The sequence below is a fragment of the Somniosus microcephalus genome, chromosome 9 (genome assembly GCF_052327205.1).
Source record: "Somniosus microcephalus isolate GS21.2 chromosome 9, FLI_Smic_1.0, whole genome shotgun sequence".
Lineage (NCBI taxonomy): Eukaryota > Metazoa > Chordata > Chondrichthyes > Squaliformes > Somniosidae > Somniosus > Somniosus microcephalus.
This window is the reverse complement of record NC_140995.1, coordinates 38,946,541-38,968,936: the sequence shown is the minus strand read 5'-3', so window position 1 is coordinate 38,968,936 and position 22,396 is coordinate 38,946,541. Positions and strand designations below refer to the sequence as shown.

General features: G+C 48.0%; 1 protein-coding gene across 2 annotated transcripts in view; it reads left to right on the top strand.

Moving 5' to 3' along the window:
- Nucleotides 1-12,046, top strand: part of rab23 (RAB23, member RAS oncogene family) — a 44,754-nt gene extending 32,708 nt beyond the window's left edge. For both annotated transcript variants that reach the window (XM_085996532.1, XM_085996531.1), the window contains exons 6-7: nucleotides 378-470; nucleotides 4,241-12,046. In XM_085996532.1, the coding sequence (XP_085852658.1) occupies nucleotides 378-470; nucleotides 4,241-4,380 (233 nt within the window). In that variant the 3' untranslated portion in view covers nucleotides 4,381-12,046. The remainder of the gene's footprint in view (nucleotides 1-377; nucleotides 471-4,240) is intronic.
- The last annotated feature ends 10,350 nt before the right edge of the window (nucleotides 12,047-22,396 follow it).

The following is a 22,396-nucleotide window of genomic DNA, read 5'->3' as shown; positions in this document are numbered from 1 at the left end:
TGTGAATATATTAACATTTATTTTGGGTTCATGTTTGATGCTTTTGGGTTAAGTGTATATATTGATAGGAAAATTAACAAAACATGAATTTTGTACTAATGGGTGCACTGCAAATTTCAATAGGGAGCATCACTTCTTTCAGAATGCTTTTGCAGTTTCCTTTTTTGGATGTATTAACTTTTCAAGTCTGCTGAACTCATCTATTCTTGAAATTAATATGATGTTTTCACACTGTCAAAATAAATCATTGTTTCAGTATCTCTAGGAGACGGGGTTTTCAACAAAATAGTCTTCGACAAGTTAGATACAGTGTATTCAATAATGACTTTAGAAAACATAGACAGAAGTTCCAAGTTCAAGTTATTTTGTCTTCACAGTTTTCAAGTATCTGGCTGAGAAGTACCTTCAGCGACTCAAACAGCAAACCACTGAAGAACAGGAACAAGTGCACACGACAAGCAACCGCATAGGTACCTTGTGCCTCACTAGCTCATTAAAAAACTACCTCCGAGTTGTGATTTTAAACGTTTCTGATAACCTCAAGTGCTGTATTCATCTGAGCTGTCAAAGGGTTTCAATGTTAAAGGGAACTATCTGAGACCAGGTGATGAGATAGGCTAGACAAAAACCTTACATCTGGAACTTAATTCAGATCGAGGGATGAAAGTCTGCTCGAGCTGTTGATTGTAAAGGTCCTATACAAAACAAACCAGTTTCTTGTGGGCAGCCCCTCTGCCAACCCTCCACCCCAGGAAATATTGAACCCACAGCTTCCTCTCCCTTGGCCCTCTCTGCACCATGACACGATTGCATTTGTTGACCAACTCAACAGCTCCATTGCCTCTGCCTTTGATGCCCTCATTCCCTCCAAGTCCCTCAGTCGCACATCTCCACTGTTAGCCTGGTACAACTCTCACCTCTGCAGCTGGTGGCCTGGCTGTTCACTGCCAGATCGGAATGATTCACCTCAAGCAATAGAAAGACTTAAATTTATATTGTGCCTTTCACAACCTCAGGACGTCCCAAAGCGCTGTACAGACAATGAAGTACTTTTGAAGTGTCATTGTTGTAATGTAAGAAACACAGCCGCCAATTTGCGCACAGCAAGCTCCCAATAACAGCAATGTGATAATGACCAGATGATCTGTTTCGTGATGTTGATGGAGGGATAAATATTGGCCAGGACACTGGGGAGGATTCCTCTGCTCCTCTTCAAAACAGTGCCTTGGGATCTTTTTACTTCCACCTGAGACAGCAGATAGAACCTCAGTTTAACCTCTCATCCGAAAGGTGGCACTTCCGACAGTGCAGGACTCCCTCAGTACTGCACTGGGCATGTCAGCCTAGATTTTTCTGTTCAAGGGTATAACTTGAACCCACAACCGTCTGACTCCGGCGAGAGTGCTATCCACAGCTGACACTATCAATCCTCTTCCCTCTACAGCCAAATCCTCCAACTCTAGATCATCTAGAAAATGTCAACACTGAGATTGATAGATTTTTGTTAGCAAGTGTATTCAGGGTTATGGAACCAAGGCGGGTAGATGGAGTTAAGATACATTCAGCCTTGATCTCATTGAATGGCAGGTCATTGTCGAGGGGCTGAATGGCCAACTCCTGTTCCTATTTAATATAAACTAAGCTGGCTGTCATGTTCCATCAACAAGGAGTAGGAGCAGGAAGCTTCACAAGGAAAGATGCGTGTGATACACACACAATTACAATGTTTGGCTGTAAGGCAGGACTTTGTTCCTCCTCCTTTTCACTCCACGCACTGTTTTTGTACATCCTCAGGATGAAGGACAAGCCCAGACTCCTCCTCTTTGATGTCACACCACTGCCTCCCATTTCTGCCCTCGCCTCCAGTCGATTGTGAGGAGCTGGTGATTTGTTTTTTGTCGAAGGCAAATACTTTTTGATAGGCTCCCTCAGCCTGCTTCCAACCCCCTCCAGTTCCTTATATCTCTCCTGCCGATGCATACAGAGTCACAGAATCATACAGCACAGAAGGCAGCCATTCGGCCCATTGCACCTATGAACATAAGTAGGCCATTCAGCCCTTCGAGTCTGCTCCGCTATTCAATGAGATCATGGTTGATCTGCGACCTAACTCCATATACCTGCCTTTGGCCCACATACCTTAATACCTTTGGTTAACTGAAAGCTATCAATCTCCGATTTAAAATTAACACTTGATCCAGCATCAATTGCCGTTTGTGGAAGAGAGTTCCAAACTTCTCCCACCCTTTGTGTGTAGAAGTGTTTGCTAATTTCACTCCTGAAAGGTCTGGCTCTAATTTTTAGACTATGCCCCCTAGTCCTAGAATTCCCAACCAGCGGAAATAGTTTCTCTCTATCGACCCTATCTGTTCCCCTTAATATCTTGAAAACTGCAATCAGATCACCCCTTAACCATCTAGAAGCAAGGGAATACAATCCTAATTTGTGTAATCTCGCCTCGTAACTTAACCCTTGAAGTTCGGGTATCATTCTGGTTCTGTGCCAATTCTTTGAAAGAGCTATCCAATAATTCCATTCACCTGCTCTTTCCCCATAGCCATGTAAATTTCTCCTTTCTTTCAAGTATTTCTCCGATTCCCTTTTGAAAGTTACTATTGAATCTGCTTCCACCAGCCTTCCAGGCAGTGCGTTCCAGATCACAACTCGCTGACTTAAAAAAAAGTTTCCTCATGTCACCTCTGGTTCTTTTGCCAATTACCTTAAATCTGTGTCCTCTGGTTACTGACCCTTCCGTCACTGGAAACAGTTTCTCCTTATCAAAACATTCATGATTTTTGAACACCTCTAACAAATCCCCTCTTAACCTTATCTGCTCGAAGGAGAACAACCCCGGCTTCTGTAGTCTGTCCACATAACTGAAGTCACTCATCCCTGGTACCATTCTGGTAAATCTCTTCTGGATTGTATGAGGATCAATCTTGGGGCCTCCTGCCATTCTCCCTTTGGAGAAAGGACAGCCCAGATCCCAGTCCCAGGAGCCAATGCAAATCAACCCAATTAGAGCAGTCCTTCTGGAAAGCAGAGCTGCTCCACAGGGTATATCTTGACCTCTACTCAATTCTGTGCACACCGTTGAACAGTATTGAGTAGAGGCGGAGGTATACCCTGTGGTGCAGCTCTGCTTTGCAGAAGGTCTGCTCTGATTGGGTTGATTTGCATTAGATTTTAGATCATCGAGGGAAAAAAGAAAGTGCTGTGGGATCTTTTACAGCCACCTGCGAGGGCAGACAGGGCCACAGTTCAACGTCTCATCCAAAAGACAGCTCCTCCGACAGTGCAGCATTCCCTCAGTACTGCACTGGAGTGTCAGCCTAGATTTTTGTGTTCAAGTCTCTGGAGTGGGACTTGAACCCGCAGCCTTCTGACTCGGAGGCGAGAGTGCTACCTACTGAGCCACGGCTGATACTGTGGCCCTAGTAAAGTGGCGGACCTTATGACAGTAGAAGTAGTCGTGTTGGACGCTGTGAAATTTGTCGAGCAGTTGCTGGAAGAACATGATTTGAATCTGGTGGCACAGCTTGTCCAAACCAGTGATGCTCTTTTCCTGCCACACGTATTGAAGCTGTCTCAGAAATCCTCTGGGAATTTGCTGCTGTGCCAAAGCAGGGAGAGAGCCAACAGGCAACTTCAGTCTGGTGCAGACTTCCCGGCAAATCGTCAGGGTGAGATACACTATGGGGAGATTCAAGGCACCTGCTTGCACTTTCTGCTGAGGGGAGTTTGGGGGGGGCGGGGGCAGGGAACAGGTTAGCATTTTGCTCCCATTTGGTGGGGCGGGGGGGGGCCATCTGGGAGGCAATAAATGCATTGAAGCTAGGCTGCCAGTAATAACCATTAACGTTTGAGGAAACACCATCCAATCTCTCTTGGGCAGCTGACAAGAGATTAATTGTGTTGATGGCTAAGTTGCACAAGTTATTTTAAAAAAAAAACAGCTGTAGTTGCAGCTGTTTTATGAAAGGGTAAACCTTAATGCAAGATTGTGCATGACCAGTTTTAGAATAGATTTGAGACCAAGGCAGAGGATCAGTGAAGGAGAGGAATTATTTCTAGCGCGATCATTCTTCAGTAGTAAATGTTCATTTTATACCTGGTTAATTATAAAAAGGTTTCCTCCTTCGACATGCATGAACAGTGAGAACTGTCGTACAATGCAGTTAGTCGTGACTGTACTTAACTTGTATTGCATTACATCACTGAAATTCCTCTCTTCTCCCAGGAGTATTTAACACGGCTGGCGGCAGTCACTGTGGCCAGAATTCCAGCACGATCAATGGCGGCGAGGTTATCAGTCTTAGGCCAAACAAGCAGAGGACCAAGAAGAGCAGAAGCCTCATGGGCCGCTGCGGAAAACTCTAGCCGTTCCATTGCACTACAGAATCCACGTGTACCGGCTGTACAACTGTTCAGATCAGTAAGGGTTTTTAATTTAGATATTCTGACACTTCAGTGGTAGGTTATAATTATGGACACTGCAGTACTTGGCTAACCCAGAGCTCTGCTAGTGCGGAGGCATCGGAAAACAAATCACTCGGTCCGAATTTGGTTGAGGGTGGTGATAGTTTAAAAGGAGAGCCATGCCCGGCTGTAAACGGAACGATCACTGGCTTGTCTGATTGCTGCGGCTTTGTATGGATTGGTTGAGATTTTAGATTTGTTTACAAGTTAGTCGCCTGCTATATTCCGAAAATCAATGTGCTCAAGTTGTGCTACATTTCTGCATCCAGCCAGATCTACCGTGTTATCTAAAAGGAAACCAGTAATGAATGCAGTGTGATTGATACGTGAAAGCACTTCCTTCAAGTGAGAGAGTAGTCCAGTTACCGGGACCAAGAATCACCAGACCAAGCTTATAATACTTTCCTTTAGGGAATTTACTAAAAACCCTTTTTTTTAAAGAAAAAAAGTTGTAATGAATTATGAAATTCTATTATCATTTTAACAGATGTAACGAACGCATTGCCATTTGTGCTTTACATTTGTGATTGTTAATTGACGGAACTAACTCTTATGAATTGTGCAATATTTCAGTGTTGAATGCAGCCTGAAGCAAGATATTTTGCTACTAGGAGTAGTTTTTTCATATTCAGATGGTTTGAGTTGATTGTACTGTTTAGATATTTTATGTGTAAAAAAAGAAATTGCCATTTGATATTTTAATGTTTGTAGTCATAAATTTCTGTTTGTATGCTTAAGACATTTTTCTATTGAATGTAATCATGTCTGTGGATTGTGTGCATGCAAACTTTGGATAATTTCCTTCACGGGCTTTATTATTCAGAGCAAGAGATTTGCTCGAGTGCCAAGTCAGTACTGCAATTATTGCCTTTGCCTTTGCCTTTCATTGTTTCTAACAAGTATATAAGAAATTCCATACCAGGGTCCTGAATGACATGCTAAGTCCAACCTGCAGCAGGGGCCTGTATCTGGATTTGCTTTACCTGATCGCTGAAAACACTACAATCATTCTACCACTCTGCATATCTCGTGACTGCATGATTTTTTATTTACGTCGATTAAAACTTGCTATACATCCCCGCCCAGGCTTTTTGGCAGGTTTGTTGTGTTCGGTCCGCAGTTAGCCATATTTCCCAAGCGACTGCAGTCAGTGCAGTTAATGGATGACACTATAAATTTGCAGGGTTTTGTGAATTTTGACACAATCTGAACTTTCACTGCCCGCATAGCCTAACTAGCATGTATGGAATTGACGGGCAGGAAAAGGCCAGCTGGTCCGGCGAGCCTGTCCCACCCTCATGATGGACAGATCATCATGACACAACACTTCTTCCCTCCACCCCCCCCCTGCCCCCCGCAGCCATGTAGTCTCTTGGGAGAGGCAGAAGAAACCCAGGGCTAATGAGGGGAAAATTCCTCTCCAACCCCATCAGGTGATCGAAACCAGTCCGGGAGATCTCGCAGACTGGTATTATTTCTCAGCCACCCTCAAGTTTCAGATTTTTAAACCTGCTGTTCGAATCACTGCCAGGAAACGGGCACCTTGCGTAGAATCGCCCCCTACGCTGATGTCAGGAGCATAAAACTGATGCTACCGCCCATTCATGTCACTACAGAGGAAGTTTTGCACTGCGTTTTTCCGTCCTGCTTCTAGCCAGGAGTGTTCAAGGTTAAAAGACTGAAATAAGAGCACCAGCTAATTATTCAGCCATTCACAAGAACATGGGACCACCCCTTAAAGTTGCTCATAATTTGTCTGTATATATGAGGAGTCGGATGTTTTTCCTGGGCTATGTAGTTCAGTGTGAATTTTAATCTAAATATAAGAGCATTTAAGAAGTTCATTTGGCCTATCAGGCGCACTATTTCCCACAGATGATGTACAATCCTCGATCATAAACTCTATCCAATGCCTTTGATCTCTGGAGGAAAGGTTCCCTCCTGTTCCCTTGAAGACAATCTGTACTGACAGTATCTGTTATTTAGCCAATGATGTTTGGGAGGGGACCCTCAGATTATTTTTTTTGCTAGGTTCTGGGACAGTATTCTCTCCTGACTAGAATATATGGGATTCTAGGCTCCTGAGGACTTTATGGTCTGATGAGACTGGAGGTTATTAACTGAGACCTAACAAGTGCTACAGATCTAATAGTTTGCAGGAACATTCATTTGTTGATTCTTCTGGTAAATTATGGTGCCCATCAGATTTTTAACTTGTACCACAACTTAAATTCCTCCAGTAGATTTAAAGCATTCCACGTTAGTCAGTGAAAGATGGTTTCCTCCCCATTTTAGTCTTTTAAAGAAAAGTATCCCCCTGTTGGGGGTTAAACTCGCAATTATTTGACTGAGTTTACATTTTCAGATTCTGTGAATGAAGGGGATGTTTATCCCTTTATGGACTGCAATAGTTTTAATGCACCAAAATTTAAAAAGCAAAATCTTCACAGTTCAAGTTTTAAAAAAATTTTTAAAAAATGCATATGTTACAAATCTAAAATAAGAAAAGCTGGATATGCGCTGCAAGTGGCTCAGGTTCTGAGGGAGAAAGATGGGTTTAACTTTTTGAAGTTCCGATGAGTTGCACTGAAAAGCAGACTTAAATTTCTCCAGCCCAAGCTGACTGATCACCTGTGCTTTTCCTGTATTTTCTTTTCCTCCTTATTTTGAGTAAATACCTGGTAAGATGTCCTTGGGTTCTGTGCGCATTTCTTTGCAAGAAAATAACGCTCACCATCAGGCCAAAACCAAAGAGATATGCATTTGGAAAGCTGGATGTCTCTTGTGTCCAGATGGTTAAATATAAAACATTTGGCTGCCATTTTCATCGCATTACATGGAACGTACAGCACAGGAACAGGCCACTTGGCCCAACTGCTCCGTGCTGGTGTTTCGGCTCCACTCGAGCATAAACACACTGCGAGAATTACCATTCACTGCTGAAGATTTTTTTTAGTAACAGATCTTTATAACAAAGCTATTGTATATTATATATATTACATATATATAGGTTGAGATTTGATGCAAGTAGTTTTAAAACCAACCTTGTGCATAGGCCCACAATGTGGGCTTATTGCAGCTTCGACATTCCTACCTGTGCTTCAGGTAAAGGGTTTAGTTGGGGTCCCTATCTACTGTCACTAGACGACCAATGGTACAGGGTAGTAATGAGAAGGGACAAAATGCAAATGCTCGAAATCTGAAATCAAAAGAGATACGCAACTGGTCAATTGAGGATTGGAAGAGGAGGAGGGTAGAGACTTGGGCTTTTTGGATGAAATCCTGCTTGAAAGCTTTAGCTAATCTTTCTCTACGCTGATCGGTCTGCTGTACGTTTCCACGTTATTCTGGTTTGGTTTTATGAGGGCTGGCTCAACTCAATGCACACTCCTTGACACACAGCTTTGCACATGAATTTTAATGGACAGAAATCATGAGCATGTCCACGATCTCCCAGTGATTGAGACACCGTGCTTGGGAGTGCGCATTGATAAAACCAGCCCCGTAGCAGCAACCTCTAGTTTCCTTGATGTTGCTGCTATGACATTTTGTACAGTTTGTCATCTTCACTGCTGCATATCTATAGAATATGTAATTTTCTCATTACCCACAGCTGTGACTTCCGAGGGCTTGCGTTACAGAATCATCGAATAATACAGCGCAGAAGGAGGCCATTCGGCCCATTACATCTGTGCTGGCTCTTTGACAGCGCTGTCCAATTAGTTCCACTACCCCTGCTCGTTCCCCGTAGCCCTGCAATTTTTTTCCCCTTAGATATGCCTCTTTTCTCATTGCGTGCTGCAAAAGCTGCTGTCACATTCACAAGACATACGGTGGACTTGGCACCTGCTGGCAGCCAGTCTGAATGTTGAGTTCTGGAGAATGAATACCGCAGCACCTATAGAATAAGTCGATTGGAGTGAGTTATAAGTAACAACCTCCAGAGTTCTGATCGCTGTACAAGAATTATACAAGAATGATTTTTGTACATTGAATAAAGTATTCCCCATTCCTATCCCCTGCATTCTGCATCACTGCTCGAGCACGAGGACTGTATGGCCTGGTTTTTGAATTCTATTCTTGCTATTCCCCACTCATCTCTGCTGTTATAAGTCCCATGAAGACTGGACATTCATTAGCCCAGTAATTCCGGGCACAGCGCGTGAGTACGGACGGGGTACTCACGCGTGTGACCGGAGGAATTGACGGTTTTCAGCATGCGCTGAAAACCGGCATTTCCTGTCCTCTGACCCAAGGGGTTAAGAGGCAGAACGCGCGCGACTGCACAGGCAACGCGTGCGCAGTGAAATTCCTTTTTTTTTTCCCCCCAGAGTTGCACGCATGTAAAGGCCTCCGGTCTTTACGCATTCAAAAACCACACGTAAGTACTTAGTTTTTCAGGTAAGTGGGCTTTTAGTACAATTGAGAAAAAAATTTTCCACAGGTTTGTTATTTTTAAAGAATTTACAGTAAGGTAAGTTTAGTTTTAGCCCCGATTTTTTTTTATATAATTTTTATTTTCAAATTTTAAAATTATTGTTTAAATTAGTTTTTCAGAGTTCTTTATTGTTCATTTAAGTAGTGCAATGTTTTTTTAAATTTTCTTTCAGGTTTAAGTAGTGTTTTGGGGCCAGGAGTTTTCATGAGTTTGACAGCTCTTACTGTCAAACTCATGAATGAGTTTCCCCTCCCCTGATTGGCTGCACAGTGCTCACCTGATCCCAGTCGGCACATCGCACTAAGTACGCCGCTGGATCAGGTAAGCACATCGCACCAACATCTGAACCGGGCCAGTGACAGGAAATGCAAGCAGGCCCGGGCTTCAGATGTTGGCGCGCAGGGTGAGTGCACATCGGGGGCTTGCATGCGCGGCAAGCTCCCGATCCTAATTTCAGGGCCAATATGTGGAAAACCCAGGGGCAGATCACCATTTGTTTGAGTATATCGATGCACCTTGGGGGCAGTTGCTGGTCAGCATTTTCAGATGCAAAATATAGGGGGAGAAATTCCCCATGAGGGCCATTTGAGGCACTAAGTCAAAAAAAATTTGAAAAGTTAGCACCAGGTGCTAACCTTTTCAAACATTTAAGAAATTCCCATTTTTTGCTCCAAGAGGGAAGTGGAACGCTAAATCAAGCACTCCACTTGTATCTTGGAGTGTAAGAGGTGGGAATGTCCCGATCCGGGGCGATGTGCTCATGGTGCTGCCGCGTTGCAGGGGCTCTTCCCTCAATTAAAGGGAAGGGCTCCCCGCTGCGAGCTCTGCATTTTTTATTGGCATCTGCTGGAGCACCGGGGAACGGGCTGACCGATCGTGGCACTTAACCCACATCCGGTGCTCAGAAAAAATTTTCAACAAAAATCGGCGGTATTTTTTCATGTTGACCGGCCACCGCGCCTTTAAATGGCGCCCTGCGAGCGGCTGGCCTCACTGTTCGCGACCCCTGCAGTGGTCAGTAATATCGCCCGGCACTCCCACGGGACACGAGGGGGAATTTTTCTCCCAGGCGCTGCACCCAGAGATGACGTCATGACGTCCAGGCGCAGAAAATTGGGGCGATACTCAGTAGCGCCGCCGCTAACATGTAGAATTTCGCAGGAGGCGCGCGCGGTTAGTGCCTCGGGGGGCGAAAAGCATGAAGGGAAGTAACAGGTAAAAGTCACAAGTCCATTATGCAACCTGCTAGTACAAAAGAGCAGTTAATGGGATCAGAAGTGTGAAACCTATAGTTATTTCCCTCCTCCCCCATAGATTTGATCCAGTTGTAGTGTTTACACTCCTGCTCCAGTTGTAGTGTTCACACTACACTGCTGCTCCAGTTGCGGTGTCCGCGCTACGCTCCTGCTCCAGTTGCGGTGTCCGCGCTGCGCTCCTGCTCCAGTTGCGGCGTCCGCGCCGCGCTCCTGCTCCAGTTGCGGCGTCCGCGCCGCGCTCCTGCTCCAGTTGCGGCGTCCGCGCCGCGCTCCTGCTCCAGTTGCGGCGTCCGCGCCGCGCTCCTGCTCCAGTTGCGGCGTCCGCGCTCCTGCTCCAGTTGCGGCCTCCGCGCCGCGCTCCTGCTCCAGTTGCGGCCTCCGCGCCGCGCTCCTGCTCCAGTTGCGGCCTCCGCGCCGCGCTCCTGCTCCAGTTGCGGCCTCCGCGCCGCGCTCCTGCTCCAGTTGCGGCGTCCGCGCCGCGCTCCTGCTCCAGCTGCGGCGTCCGCGCCGCGCTCCAGCTGCGGCGTCCGCGCCGCGCTCCAGCTGCGGCGTCCGCGCCGCGCTCCAGCTGCGGCCGCCGCGCCGCGCTCCAGCTGCGGCGTCCGCGCCGCGCTCCTGCTCCAGCTGCGGCGTCCGCGCCGCGCTCCTGCTCCAGCTGCGGCGTCCGCGCTCCTGCTCCAGCTGCGGCGTCCCTGCTCCAGCTGCGGCGTCCGCGCCGCGCTCCAGCTGCGGCGTCCGCGCCGCGCTCCTGCTCCAGCTGCGGCGTCCGCGCCGCGCTCCTGCTCCAGCTGCGGCGTCCGCGCCGCGCTCCTGCTCCAGCTGCGGCGTCCGCGCCGCGCTCCTGCTCCAGCTGACATCAGCACAAACAATCAATCCTGGCATTTTTCTGGTTTGTATGACATCAGATGTTGCACTTTCTTGCTGAACCACGAAGTGCACTCATCCTTTCAGGATCTAATCCACAACTTAAACCTCTTCAGACTACAGGGATGGTTTTCTGATGTCAACCTCCCAGCAAGCAGCCTTGCCCATTGGAGGTGCCTATTGGAATTTATCGGGAAATGCAATGCCTCTGGTTTTCAAGTGATTTCAATTAATGGCCATTGTGCATCAGAATTTCCAATGTGCAGACAGGAAGCATCAAGTCCCTGAAATACTCCCTTGGTTTAAACTACTCTTGCTAATACAAGTCAGAAAATCGTGTTTAATTTTGGTTTTAAAATAGACTGCCTCTATACACACACAGCATACTTTCTCAAAGCAGGAAATAGTTTGGTATATACGAATAGAATCCCAATAAATAAATGGAACAGAATTGCTGCTGTATACTTTTTGCTAACTAAATCCAATTATACAAGCACTGTGTATTGCCTTGGTTTATTTTTTCTGAAGGTGTGGACTCTTGGTTTCTATGTGCTCCCAATTTTGCTGAGATGTGATCAGGTACGGTTATGCTCTGCATAGTAAACGCCTCCTTTTGCAGACAGACCACTGTTAGCATTTTCAGAATGGGCTGTTCCACATTCAATGGAGCCAATTCACTTTTGCATCATGACTGTACTGGTGTCATTGTTCAAACATGCATGGATTGACTTACCACCCTTCCACTGATGCATACCGAGATCTCCCAGCATACCAGTCATACTGAATTTGTTACTGGGTTTGTACTTTAAGGTGTGTAATAAATCTGTTTTGTGACTGTAGCTGGTAAGATTTATTTAGTAAGTGTTCCTTATTTGTTACTCCCAACTGCTGATATGCATGTATCGATGTTACATAGTGCCACACTAAAACTAATCACACTACAATTTTAGCACAGTTTTTTTTATTGTCATATCTGTAACAATCTTAATAAAAATAAAAAACCCACCAAGTTCTTTGACTTGTGAATTCTTTGCTGTTTTCTTCTGTCAAACACATTCAGGCTCAGGAGCCAAGGCATTCGCTCTGACTGGTAACACACAGCCTGTGGTTTCTATACTCAGCAAAGTAAAGGTGCCTCACACACACACTTTTTGACTATTAATCCTTGCTGGCCATTTCCCCCCTGCTGTTACCCTTTGCACTTTGTAAGTCGCATCGACTTCACCCTATGGTTCTCATGGGACAGATCTCTAGTTATATGATGCTGTAAGTCTTGCTGGTTCAAGACAAGCTAAAACGGTTCACCAATTTTTTTCTAAAAACACATTTACATTTTTTTTCTATCTTGTCTGTTGAACATTTTACGCAGTTTGATAACTGGCAAGAAGCAGTTAGTCATTCCTACAGTGGGAGTTGGGGTGGGGAAAGAGCTGAATAGATGCATTTGAATTGACAGCATTTGCTCCAGAGTCAGGCCAGTCCTTAACTACAGTCGCACGATACAAGTTTAGCACAGAATCCGTGTCATACCAGTGCTAAACTTGTACTGTAAATATGCCCTATTAGGTTCTGTAAACAGACCACAGTGTTTCTAAGCAATAAATGGTAGTGTACCACTTTCTTCGCTGGAGTCATGCTGTGGCCTGTACCTTTTCCTGGTAATGATCCTAGATCAGTATAAAGTGAAGTGTAAAGATTGAAATTCTCTGCTGTTACATGATAATTTTTAAGATATTAAGCACATTAGCCTTGGCCTTAGAAACACATGCTTGAGTGGTCACAGTTGCTTGGTGCTTTAGGGAAGAGCAGGAAACTTTTGTAGCAAAAAATGGAAATAGCCAAGTAGTGTACCATCAAAACTAATTCCCAGCTCGACAGCTGCTCTGGAATCTCTCCAATGCTGCTCCCCAGCTCGCAGCCGGAAGGCGTGCGAGTGGCCTGAGGTCACCAGTCCTTTGATTTTTTTTCTTTGGCCTACGCTTGGCAGCTCGCCAGGGCAGAATGGTTGAGATCAGCAAGTCACCATGTCAGGGATCACTGACACGAACACACTCCCTGTGGCAACCACTCGCAATTCATTCTTTGTCAACAAAGTATTAAATCGCAAAGTAATTTTTGTTCTGGATATTTTGAATGGATTGAAAGCTGTCAAGGGGGTGCCAACCCTCCAGGATTGACCTGGAGTCTCCAGGGATGAAAGATTCATCTCCATGACACTGCTGCGAGCAACACCCAGGAGAAAAATCATAGGATGAATTTCAAAAAATGTCTTTTTATTTTCTTTTGAGCACTGTCATTTATTAGTTGCAAATATATTGGGAGTAGGGAAAGTGGGCTGTTTGACTGACAATCAAGAACCATCCAATCGAGTAACAACGAATCTTCACTTTACACATGGTGTGGGAAGGCGGGGCTCCACAAGGATGGAAGTGTTTGGTGACCAATGGCGGGAAACATAAACATAGAGGGGCAGCACGGTGGCATAGTGGTTAGCACTGTTGCCTCACAGCGCCAGGGACCCGGGTTCGAATCCAGCCTCGGGCGACTGTCTGTGTGGAGTTTGCACATTCTCCCTGTGTTTGCGTGGGTTTCCTCCAGGTGCTCCGGTTTCCTCCCACAGTCCAAAGATGTGCGGGTTAGGTTGATTGGTTATGATAAATTGACCCTCAGTGTTAGGGGGATTAAATACGTGGGGTTACGGGGATAGGGTGGGATATGTGTTGGTGTAGGGGTTATGGGGATCGGGTGGGATATGTGTCGGTGCAGGCTCGATGGGCCGAAATGGCCTCTATCTGCATTGTGGGGTTTCTGTGATTCTGTGAAGATAGGAGCAGGAGTAGGCCATTCGGCCCCTCGAGCCTGCTCCGCCATTCAATGAGATCATGGCTGATCATCCAAATTCAGTACCCTGTCCCTGCCTTCTCCCCATATCCCTTGATCCCTTTAGCCTTAAGAAATATATCTAACTCCTTCTTGAATATATTTAATGAATTGGCCTCAACTGCCTTGTGTGGTAGAGAATTCCACAGGTTCACCACTCTCTGGGTGAAGAAATTCCTCCTCATCTCAGTCCTAAATGGCTTACCCCTTATCCTTAGACTGTGACCCCTGGTTCTGGACTCCCCTGCCATCGGGAACACCCTTCCTGCATCTAGTCTGTCTAGTCCTGTTAGAATTTTATAAGTTTCAATGAGATCCCCTCTCATTCTTCTAAACTCCAGTGAGTATAAGCCTAGTCGACCCAATCTCTCCTCATACGTCATTCCTGCCATCCCAGGTATCAGCCTGGTGAATCTTCGCTGCACTCCCTCCATGGCAAGAACATCCTTCCTCAGATAAGGCGACCAAAACTGCACACAATACTCCAGATGTGGTTTCACCAAGGCCCTGTACAACTGCAGCAGGATATCCTTGCTCCTGTACTCAAACCCTTTCGCTATGAAGGCCAACATACCATTTGCCTTCTTCACCGCCTGCTGCACCTGCATGCTTACCTTCAGCGACTGGTGCACAAGGACACCCAGGTCTCGTTGCACTTCCCCTTCTCCCAATCTATTGCCATTCAGATAATAATCTGCCTTCCTGTTTTTGACACCAAAGTGGATAACCTCGCATTTACTCACGTTATAGTGCATCTGCCATGCTTCTGCACAATCACCCAACCTGTCCAAATCATACTGGAGTTTCTCGGCATCCTCCTCACAGCACAGCTTTGTGTCTTCTGCAAACTTGGAGATATTACATCTAGTTCTCTCATCTAGATCATTAATATATATTGTGAATAGCTGGGGTCCAAGGACCAATCCCTGCGGTACCCCACTAGTCACTGCCTGCCACTTGGAAAAAGACCCATTTATTCCAACTCTTTGCTTTCTGTCTGCCAACCAGTTCTCTATCCAAGTCAATACCTTGCCCCCAATCCCATGTGCCTTAACTTTACAAGCTAATTTCTTATGCGGGACCTTAACGAACGCCTTTTGAAAGTCCAAATACACCACATCCACTGGTTCTCCCTTATCTATTTTACCAGTTACATCCTCAAAAAATTCCAGTAGATTAGTCAAGCACGATTTACCCTTTGTAAATCCATGTTGACTTTGTCCGATCCTGTCACTGTTTTCCAAGTGCTCTGCTATTACATCTTTTATAATGGGCTCTAGCATTTTCCCCACTACCGATGTCAGGCTTACCGGTCTGTAATTCCCCGTTTTCTCTCTACCACCTTTTTTGAATAGTGGGGTAACATTAGCTACCTCCAATCCATGGGAACTGTTCCAGAGTCTATTGAATTTTGGAAGATGACCAGCAATGCATCTACTATTTCTAGGGCCACTTCCTTAATACCCTAGTATGTAGATTATCAGGCTCTGGGGATTTATCGGCCTTCAATCCCGTCAATTTCCCTAACACCATTTCCCTACAAATTCTGATTTCTTTCAGTTCCTCCCTTTCATTAGACCCTATGTTCCCCGACATCTCTGGGAGGTTATTTGTGTCCTCCTTTGTGTAGACAGAACCAAAGTATGTATTTAATTGGTCTGCCATTTCTTTGTTCCCCATTATAAATTCCCGATTCTGACTGCAAGGGACCTACGCTTGACTTCACCAATCCTTTTCTCTTCACATATCTATAAAAGCTTTTACAGTCAGTTTTTATGTTCCCTGAAAGCTTACTCTCATACTCTATTTTCCCCCTCTTAATTAATCCCTTTGTCCTTCTTTGTTGAATCCTAAACTGCTCCCAATCCTCAGGTTTACTGCTTTTTCTGGCCAATTTATATGTCCTCTCCTTGGATCTTATGCTATCCCTAATTTCCCTTGTTCGCCATGGTTGAGTCACCTTTTTTGTTTTATTTTTATGTCAAACTGGGATGAACAAATTCTGTAGTTCATCCATGCAATCTTTGAATGTTTGCCATTGCCTATCCACCGTCAACCCTTTGAGTGACATTCCCCAATCAATCCTACCCAACTCGCACCTCATACCATCGTAGTTTCCTTTATTTAAAATCAGGACCCCAGTCTCTGAGTCAACTACTTCACTCTCCATCTTAATGAAGAATTCTATCATATTATGATCGCTCCGACCCAAGGGGCCTCGCACAACAAGATTACTAATTAATCCTTTCTCATTACATAATACCCAGTCCAAGATGGCCTGATCTCTAGTTGGTTCCTTGACATATTGGTCCAGGAAACCATCCCGTAACCACTCCAGGAATTCCTCCTCCACAGTATTGTTACTAATTTGGTTAGCCCAATCTATATGTAGATTAAAGTCACCCATGATAACTGCTGTGTCCTTATTGCACGCTTCTCTAATTTCCCTTTTAATGCCATCCCCAACCTCCACATTACTGTTTGGAGGTCTATATACCACTCCCACTAATGTTTTCTGCCCCTTGGTATTTCTCAGTTCTACCCATACAGATTCCACATCATCAGAGCTAATATCCTTCCTTACAATTGTGTTAATTGTGGGAGTATTGGGGCCGGGCACTTAGAGCTGAGACGTGATGAAACCTCCAGGAGTACATCAAACCAGAACTGGCAACACTAAAAGCTATCCCATCACCTCGGTGTCCAGCTGAAGAAAGCCCATTCACTTCCATCCTTCCAGTATACCAAACCTGACTGTCACATTACCACATCTAGCTGGGGTATTTTTAACGGCTTCGACCAGTCTACCTGGCAGCCTATTCTATTTCGATAGCAAAATACTGCAGATGTTGGAAATCCGAAATAACGAGTTCAACAATTTCAGATCATAACCTCAGCCCCTATTACATTTTTTCTTGTAATTTTTCCACTCCTTTCCCCCCCCTTTCCTTTTGTTTCTCTCTCACACCTGGCAGCTATCTCTTGCCCTGCCAGTACACTTTACACCTAATCTCAGCCTATTACCATCTCGTCTAGCTTCTAATACCTTTTATTGTCTCTTTTACTTCTTTTGTTTCTTTCACTTCTTTTGTCCAATCGCAGCCCTGCCTTCGATCTATTTTCTTTTCTTTCCAGATTTGAAGAAGCGCTCGACCCGAAACGTCAACTCAAATTTCTCTCCACGGATGTTGCCTGACCTGCTGAGTTTTTCCAGCATTTTCTGTTGTTATTTAGCCTATTCTATTTGTTGATTTCACCTCTGGAAAGAAGTGCTTTCTGATACCTGTCCTGAACTAGCCCCTCACAATCCTGATCCAGTACACAATCCCGAGCCACTACAAAATCCTGAGCCTTTTTTTATTCGTTCCTGGGATGTGGGCGTCGCAGGCAAGGCCAGCATTTATTGCCCATCTCTAATTGCCCTTGAGAAGGTGGTGGTGAGCCGCCCCCTTGAACCGCTGCAGCCCGTGTGGTGAAGGTACTCCCATAGTGCAGTTAGGCAGGGAGTTCCAGGATTTTGACTCAGCGACGATGAAGGAATGGCGATATATTTCCAAGTCAAGATGGTGTGTGACTTGGAGGGGAACTTGGAGGTTATGGTGTTCCCATGCGCTTGCTGCCCTTGTCTTTCTCAGTGGTAGTGGTCGCGAGTTTGAGAGGTGCTGCCGAAGGAACCTTGGCGAGTTGCTGCAGTGCATTTTGTAGATGGTACACACTGCAGCCACGGTACGCCGGTGGTGGAGGGGGTGAATGTTTAAGGTGGTGGATGGGGTGCCGATCAAGTAGGCTGCTTTGTACTGGATGGTGTTGAGTTTCTTGAGTGTTGTTGGAGCTGCACTCATCCAGGCAAGTGGAGAGTATTCCATCACACTCCTGACTTGTGCCTTGTAGATGGTGGAAAGGTTTTGGTAAGTCAGGAGGTGAGACACTCACACAGAATACCCAGCCTCTGACCTGCTCTTGTTGCCACAGTATTTATGTGGCTGATCCAGTTAGGTTTCTGGACAATGGTAACCCCCAGGATGTTGGTGTGGGAATCGGCGATGGTAATGCCATTAAATGTCAAGGAGCGGTGTTAGACTCTCTTTTGTTGGAGATAGTCATTGCCTGGTACTTGTGTGACGTAAATGTTAGTTACCACTTATCAGCCCAAGCTTGAATGTCGTCCAGGTCTTGTTGCATGCAAGCATAGACTGCTTCATTATCTGAGGAGTTGCGAATGGAACTGAACACTGTACAGTCATCAGTGAACATCCCCACTTCTGACCTTATGATGGAGGGAAAGTCATTGATGAAGCAACAACAACTTGAATTTATATAGTGCCTTTAATGTGGTAAAACATCCAAAGGCGCTGCACAGGAGTATTTTAAGACAAAGAAAAATTTGACACTGATCCACATAAGGAGAAATTAGGGCAGGTGACCAAAAGCTTGATCAAAGAGGTAGGTTTTAAGGAGCGTCTTAAAGGAGGAAAGAGAGGTAGCGAGGCGGAGAGGTTTAGGCAGGGAATTCCAGAGCTTGGGGCCAAGGCAACAGAAGGCACGGTCACCAAAGGTTGAGCGATTATAATCAGGGATCCTCAAGAGCGCAGAATTAGAGGAGCGCAGATATCTCGGGGGGGGGGGTGGTGTTGTGGGGCTGAAGGAGATTGCAGAGATAGGAAGGGGCGAGGCCATGGAGGGATTTGAAAACAAGGATGAGACTTTTGAAATCGAGGCGCTGCTTAACCAGGAGCCAATGTAGGTCAGCGAGCACAGGTGATGGGTGAACGGGACTTGGCGCAAGTTAGGACACGGGCAGCCGAGTTTTGGATGACCTCAAGTTTACATAGTATGGAATGTGGGAGGCCAGCCAGGAGTGCGTTGGAATAGTCAAGTGTACAGGTAACAAAGGCATGGATGAGGGTTTCAGCAGCGGATGAGCTGAGGCAAGGGCGGAGATGGGCAATGTTACAGAGGTGGAAGTAGGCGGTCTTTGTTATGCTGCAGATGTGTGGTCGGAAGCTCATTTCAGGGTCAAATATGACACTGTGGGGGACTACGGTCTCCCGCGTAAAGAAATAGGCAACACAGCGAGCTACAAGAAATAGGTCTTTACTCCAACTCTCACAATACAGTACTGAATTCGTGAAGCCCGCGAACCTGTGATGACTCACGGATTGGCCACCTGCTGGAACCTGATTGGTTTTCCTTCTCTCAGCAGCAGGCAAGTCTGAACGTGCCTTATTCCTCTCAGCTTGCAACTGTCTTGCGGGGGAGGGGAATACAGCAGTTAAAAGGGGATTATACAGGTTTATCTACATACACACAGTGTTTCCCCAATGTGGCAACGCCACATACGCCCCCCCAGAATCCTCGCTAACTGTAAAAGTCAGTCTCTGCGGAGGTTTGACCAAGCGGCTGTAGTAGCCATCTGGCGTGTGAGGAGGGCTGTCTGGGAGGTCGGCCGGTTGGTTCGTCGGCTGGTCTGCCGGTGGGCTGGCTGGACGGGCTGCCGACGAAGGTGGGGCGGCGGCCGGGAAGTAAGGTTCTGGCGTGTCTTGGTCCTCTTGTGGGGCCGCCGCCAACGCGGGAGGTCTGCCCCGCCGTGGGGGAAGAGCCGGCCGAAACGGGACGCTGAGGTCCAAGTGCGCCGGTTTGAGGCGGTCTACTGAAATAAGGTCCGGCTTCCCGCCGACGTCGATAAGAAAAGCTTTGTCCCCTGTCTCCAATACTGGGAAGGGGCCGGTGTATGGTGCCTGCAGCAGGCCTCTGTGCGCGTCCCGGCGCACGAAGACGAACTCCGCATGTCGTAAGTCTCGAGGCATGTAGGACGGCTGCGGGCCGTGTTGCGAAGTGGGCACTGGACGGAATTGCTGGGCCGCGTCCTGGTGCAGGGAAAGCTGTCTGGCGGCCGACCATGGCTCCGTTGTCAGGGGGAGGAAGTCGCCTGGTACTCTGAGCGGTTGGCCGTAGACCATCTCGGCCGCGGAGGTCCTCTTTGGGCGCGGTGCGCAATCCCAGGAGAACCCAGGGTAGTTTGTCGATCCAGCTGGTGTCGGCCAGGCTGGCGCGGAGGGAGGCTTTCAAAGAACGATGAAAGCGCTCGCAGAGCCCGTTGGCCTGCGGGTGGTAGGCTGTTGTCCTGTGCAACTTGGTGCCGAGGCCGGCGGTGATGGCATTCCACAAGTGGGAGGTGAACTGGGGGCCTCTGTCCGAGGATATGTCGGTCGGCACGCCGAACCGGGCCACCCATGTCGAGACGAATGCTCGGGCGACGTCGGTCATGGTGGTGGAGGTGAGGGGAACCACCTCGGGCCATCTGGTGGTGCGGTCGACGATCGTGAGCAGGTGTGTAAAACCGTGCGACAGCGGCAAGGGGCCTACCAGATCGACGTGGTCGAAACACATCTCGGGCACCGGGAAACACTCCAATGGCGCCTTGGTGTGCTGCTGGACCTTAGCGTGCTGACACGCCACGCATGTGTTGGTCCAGTCTCTCACATCCTTGTGGAGTCCAGGCCAGATGAACTTGGCGGACATAAGTTTCTGAGACGTACGCATCCCTGGATGTGAGAGGCCGTGGATGATGTCGAAAACTCGCTTGCGGCAGGCGGATGGGATGACCGGCCTAGGCGAGGGGACTGAGACGTCGCACAGGAGGGTTGTGCCGGCTGCGTGGAAGTGGATGTCGGCCAGGGTGAGGCTGGTAGTTGACGTCCTGAGGGCCTGGATCTCCGCGTCGGCGGCCTGGTCTCTCGCCATGCTGGCGTAGTAAACGCCCAGGTGCACTGCGTGGAGCGAGGGTCTTGAGAGGCAGTCGGCCACCAAATTGTCCTTGCCGGCGACGTGGCGGATGTCCGTGGTGAACTCCGAGATGAAGTTGAGTTGGCGCTGTTGGCGCGCGGACCAGGGTTCGGTTACTTTGGCCATGGCGAAAGTGAGCAGCTTGTGGTCCACGAATGCGGTGAACGGCCGGCCTTCCAGGAGGAAACGGAAGTGCCGGATTGCCAGGAACAGGGCCAGGAGCTCTCTGTCGAACGTGCTGTAGGCCTGCTCGTTCTTGCACAGCTGTCGGCTGAAAAATGCTAGTGGCTGCCACGCGCCTTCGACCCACTGTTGCTGGACGGCGCCGACGGCATAATCCGAGGCGTCCGTGGTGAGGGCAGTCTTGGCGCCCGGGATGGGGTGGGCCAGTAGTGTGGCGTTGGCCAAGGCGCTTTTGGTCTGGTGGAAGGCTGTCGCCATCTCGCTGGACCAGGTGAGTTGCTCTTTACCGGTTTTGCCCCTGGTGGCTTCGTAGAGGGGGCGCATGAGTGCGGCGGCCTTGGGCACGAACCGGTGATAGAAATTGACCATCCCCAAAAATTCCTGCAGCGCCTTGACCGAGGTGGGCTGGGGAAAGTCCGCCACCGCCTGCACCTTGGAAGGTAGGGGAATGGCTCCCCTTGGCGAGATTCTGTGGCCGAGAAAGTCAATTTGGGCTGCTCCGAACTGGCATTTGGCCGGGTTGATGATTAGCCTGTGTTGGCTGAGGCGCTGGAAAAGGGAGCGCAAATGCGCGATGTGCTCGGCCTTGCTGGTGCTGGCCACGAGGATATCGTCCAGATAGACGAACAGGAAGCTCAGGTCCCGTAGGACGGAGTCCATGAGCCGTTGGAAGGCCTGTGCGGCGTTCTTAAGCCCGAAGGGCATGCGCAGGAACTCGAACAGTCTGAAGGGGGTGATGACCGCCGTCTTCTGAACGTCTGCGTGGTGGACGGGGACCTGATGGTAGCCGCGAATCAGGTCGACCTTGGAAAAGACGGACTTTCCTGCTAGGTGTGCCGCGAAGTCTTGGATGTGCGGAATGGGGTATCTATCGGGTGTGGTGGCGTCGTTGAGCCGTCTGTAGTCGCCGCAGGGGCGCCAGCCACCGCCCGGCTTGGGCACAATATGGAGGGGGGACAACCAAGGGCTGCTCGAGCGGCGGATGATGCCCAGTTTTTCCATCGTGGCGAATTCTTCCTTGGCCACCGCCATCTTGGCTGGGTCCAGGCGTCTGGCTCAAGCGAACACTGGTGTTCCCGTAGTGGCGATGTGGTGCTCGACCCCATGCTTGGCTGCCGCGGCTGAGAAAGTCGGTTGTGTGAGCCTCGGGAAATCTGCGAGTAGGCGGGCGTAGTCGTCATGCGCCGGGGCGGAGCAGGACCCAACGAGGGCCGGGCTGTTGCTCTGCTGGCAGGCCAGTGAAGCGAAAGTTGCTGCGTCGATCAGGCGCCTGTCGCGGACGTCGACCAGGAGTCCGTGGGCGCAAAGAAAATCGGCGCCCAGCAAGGGATGTGCCACCAAGGCTGTCACGAAATCCCACGTAAATCGCTGGCCGTTGAAACAAACCTCGGCCCGTCGCTTTCCGAAAGTAGCGATGGCTGTGCCATTTGCCGCCACGAGGGGTGGGCCGCTGCGGCCTGCCTGGATGTCGAGCTGGGAGGCAGGAATTATGCTGCATTGGGCTCCGGTG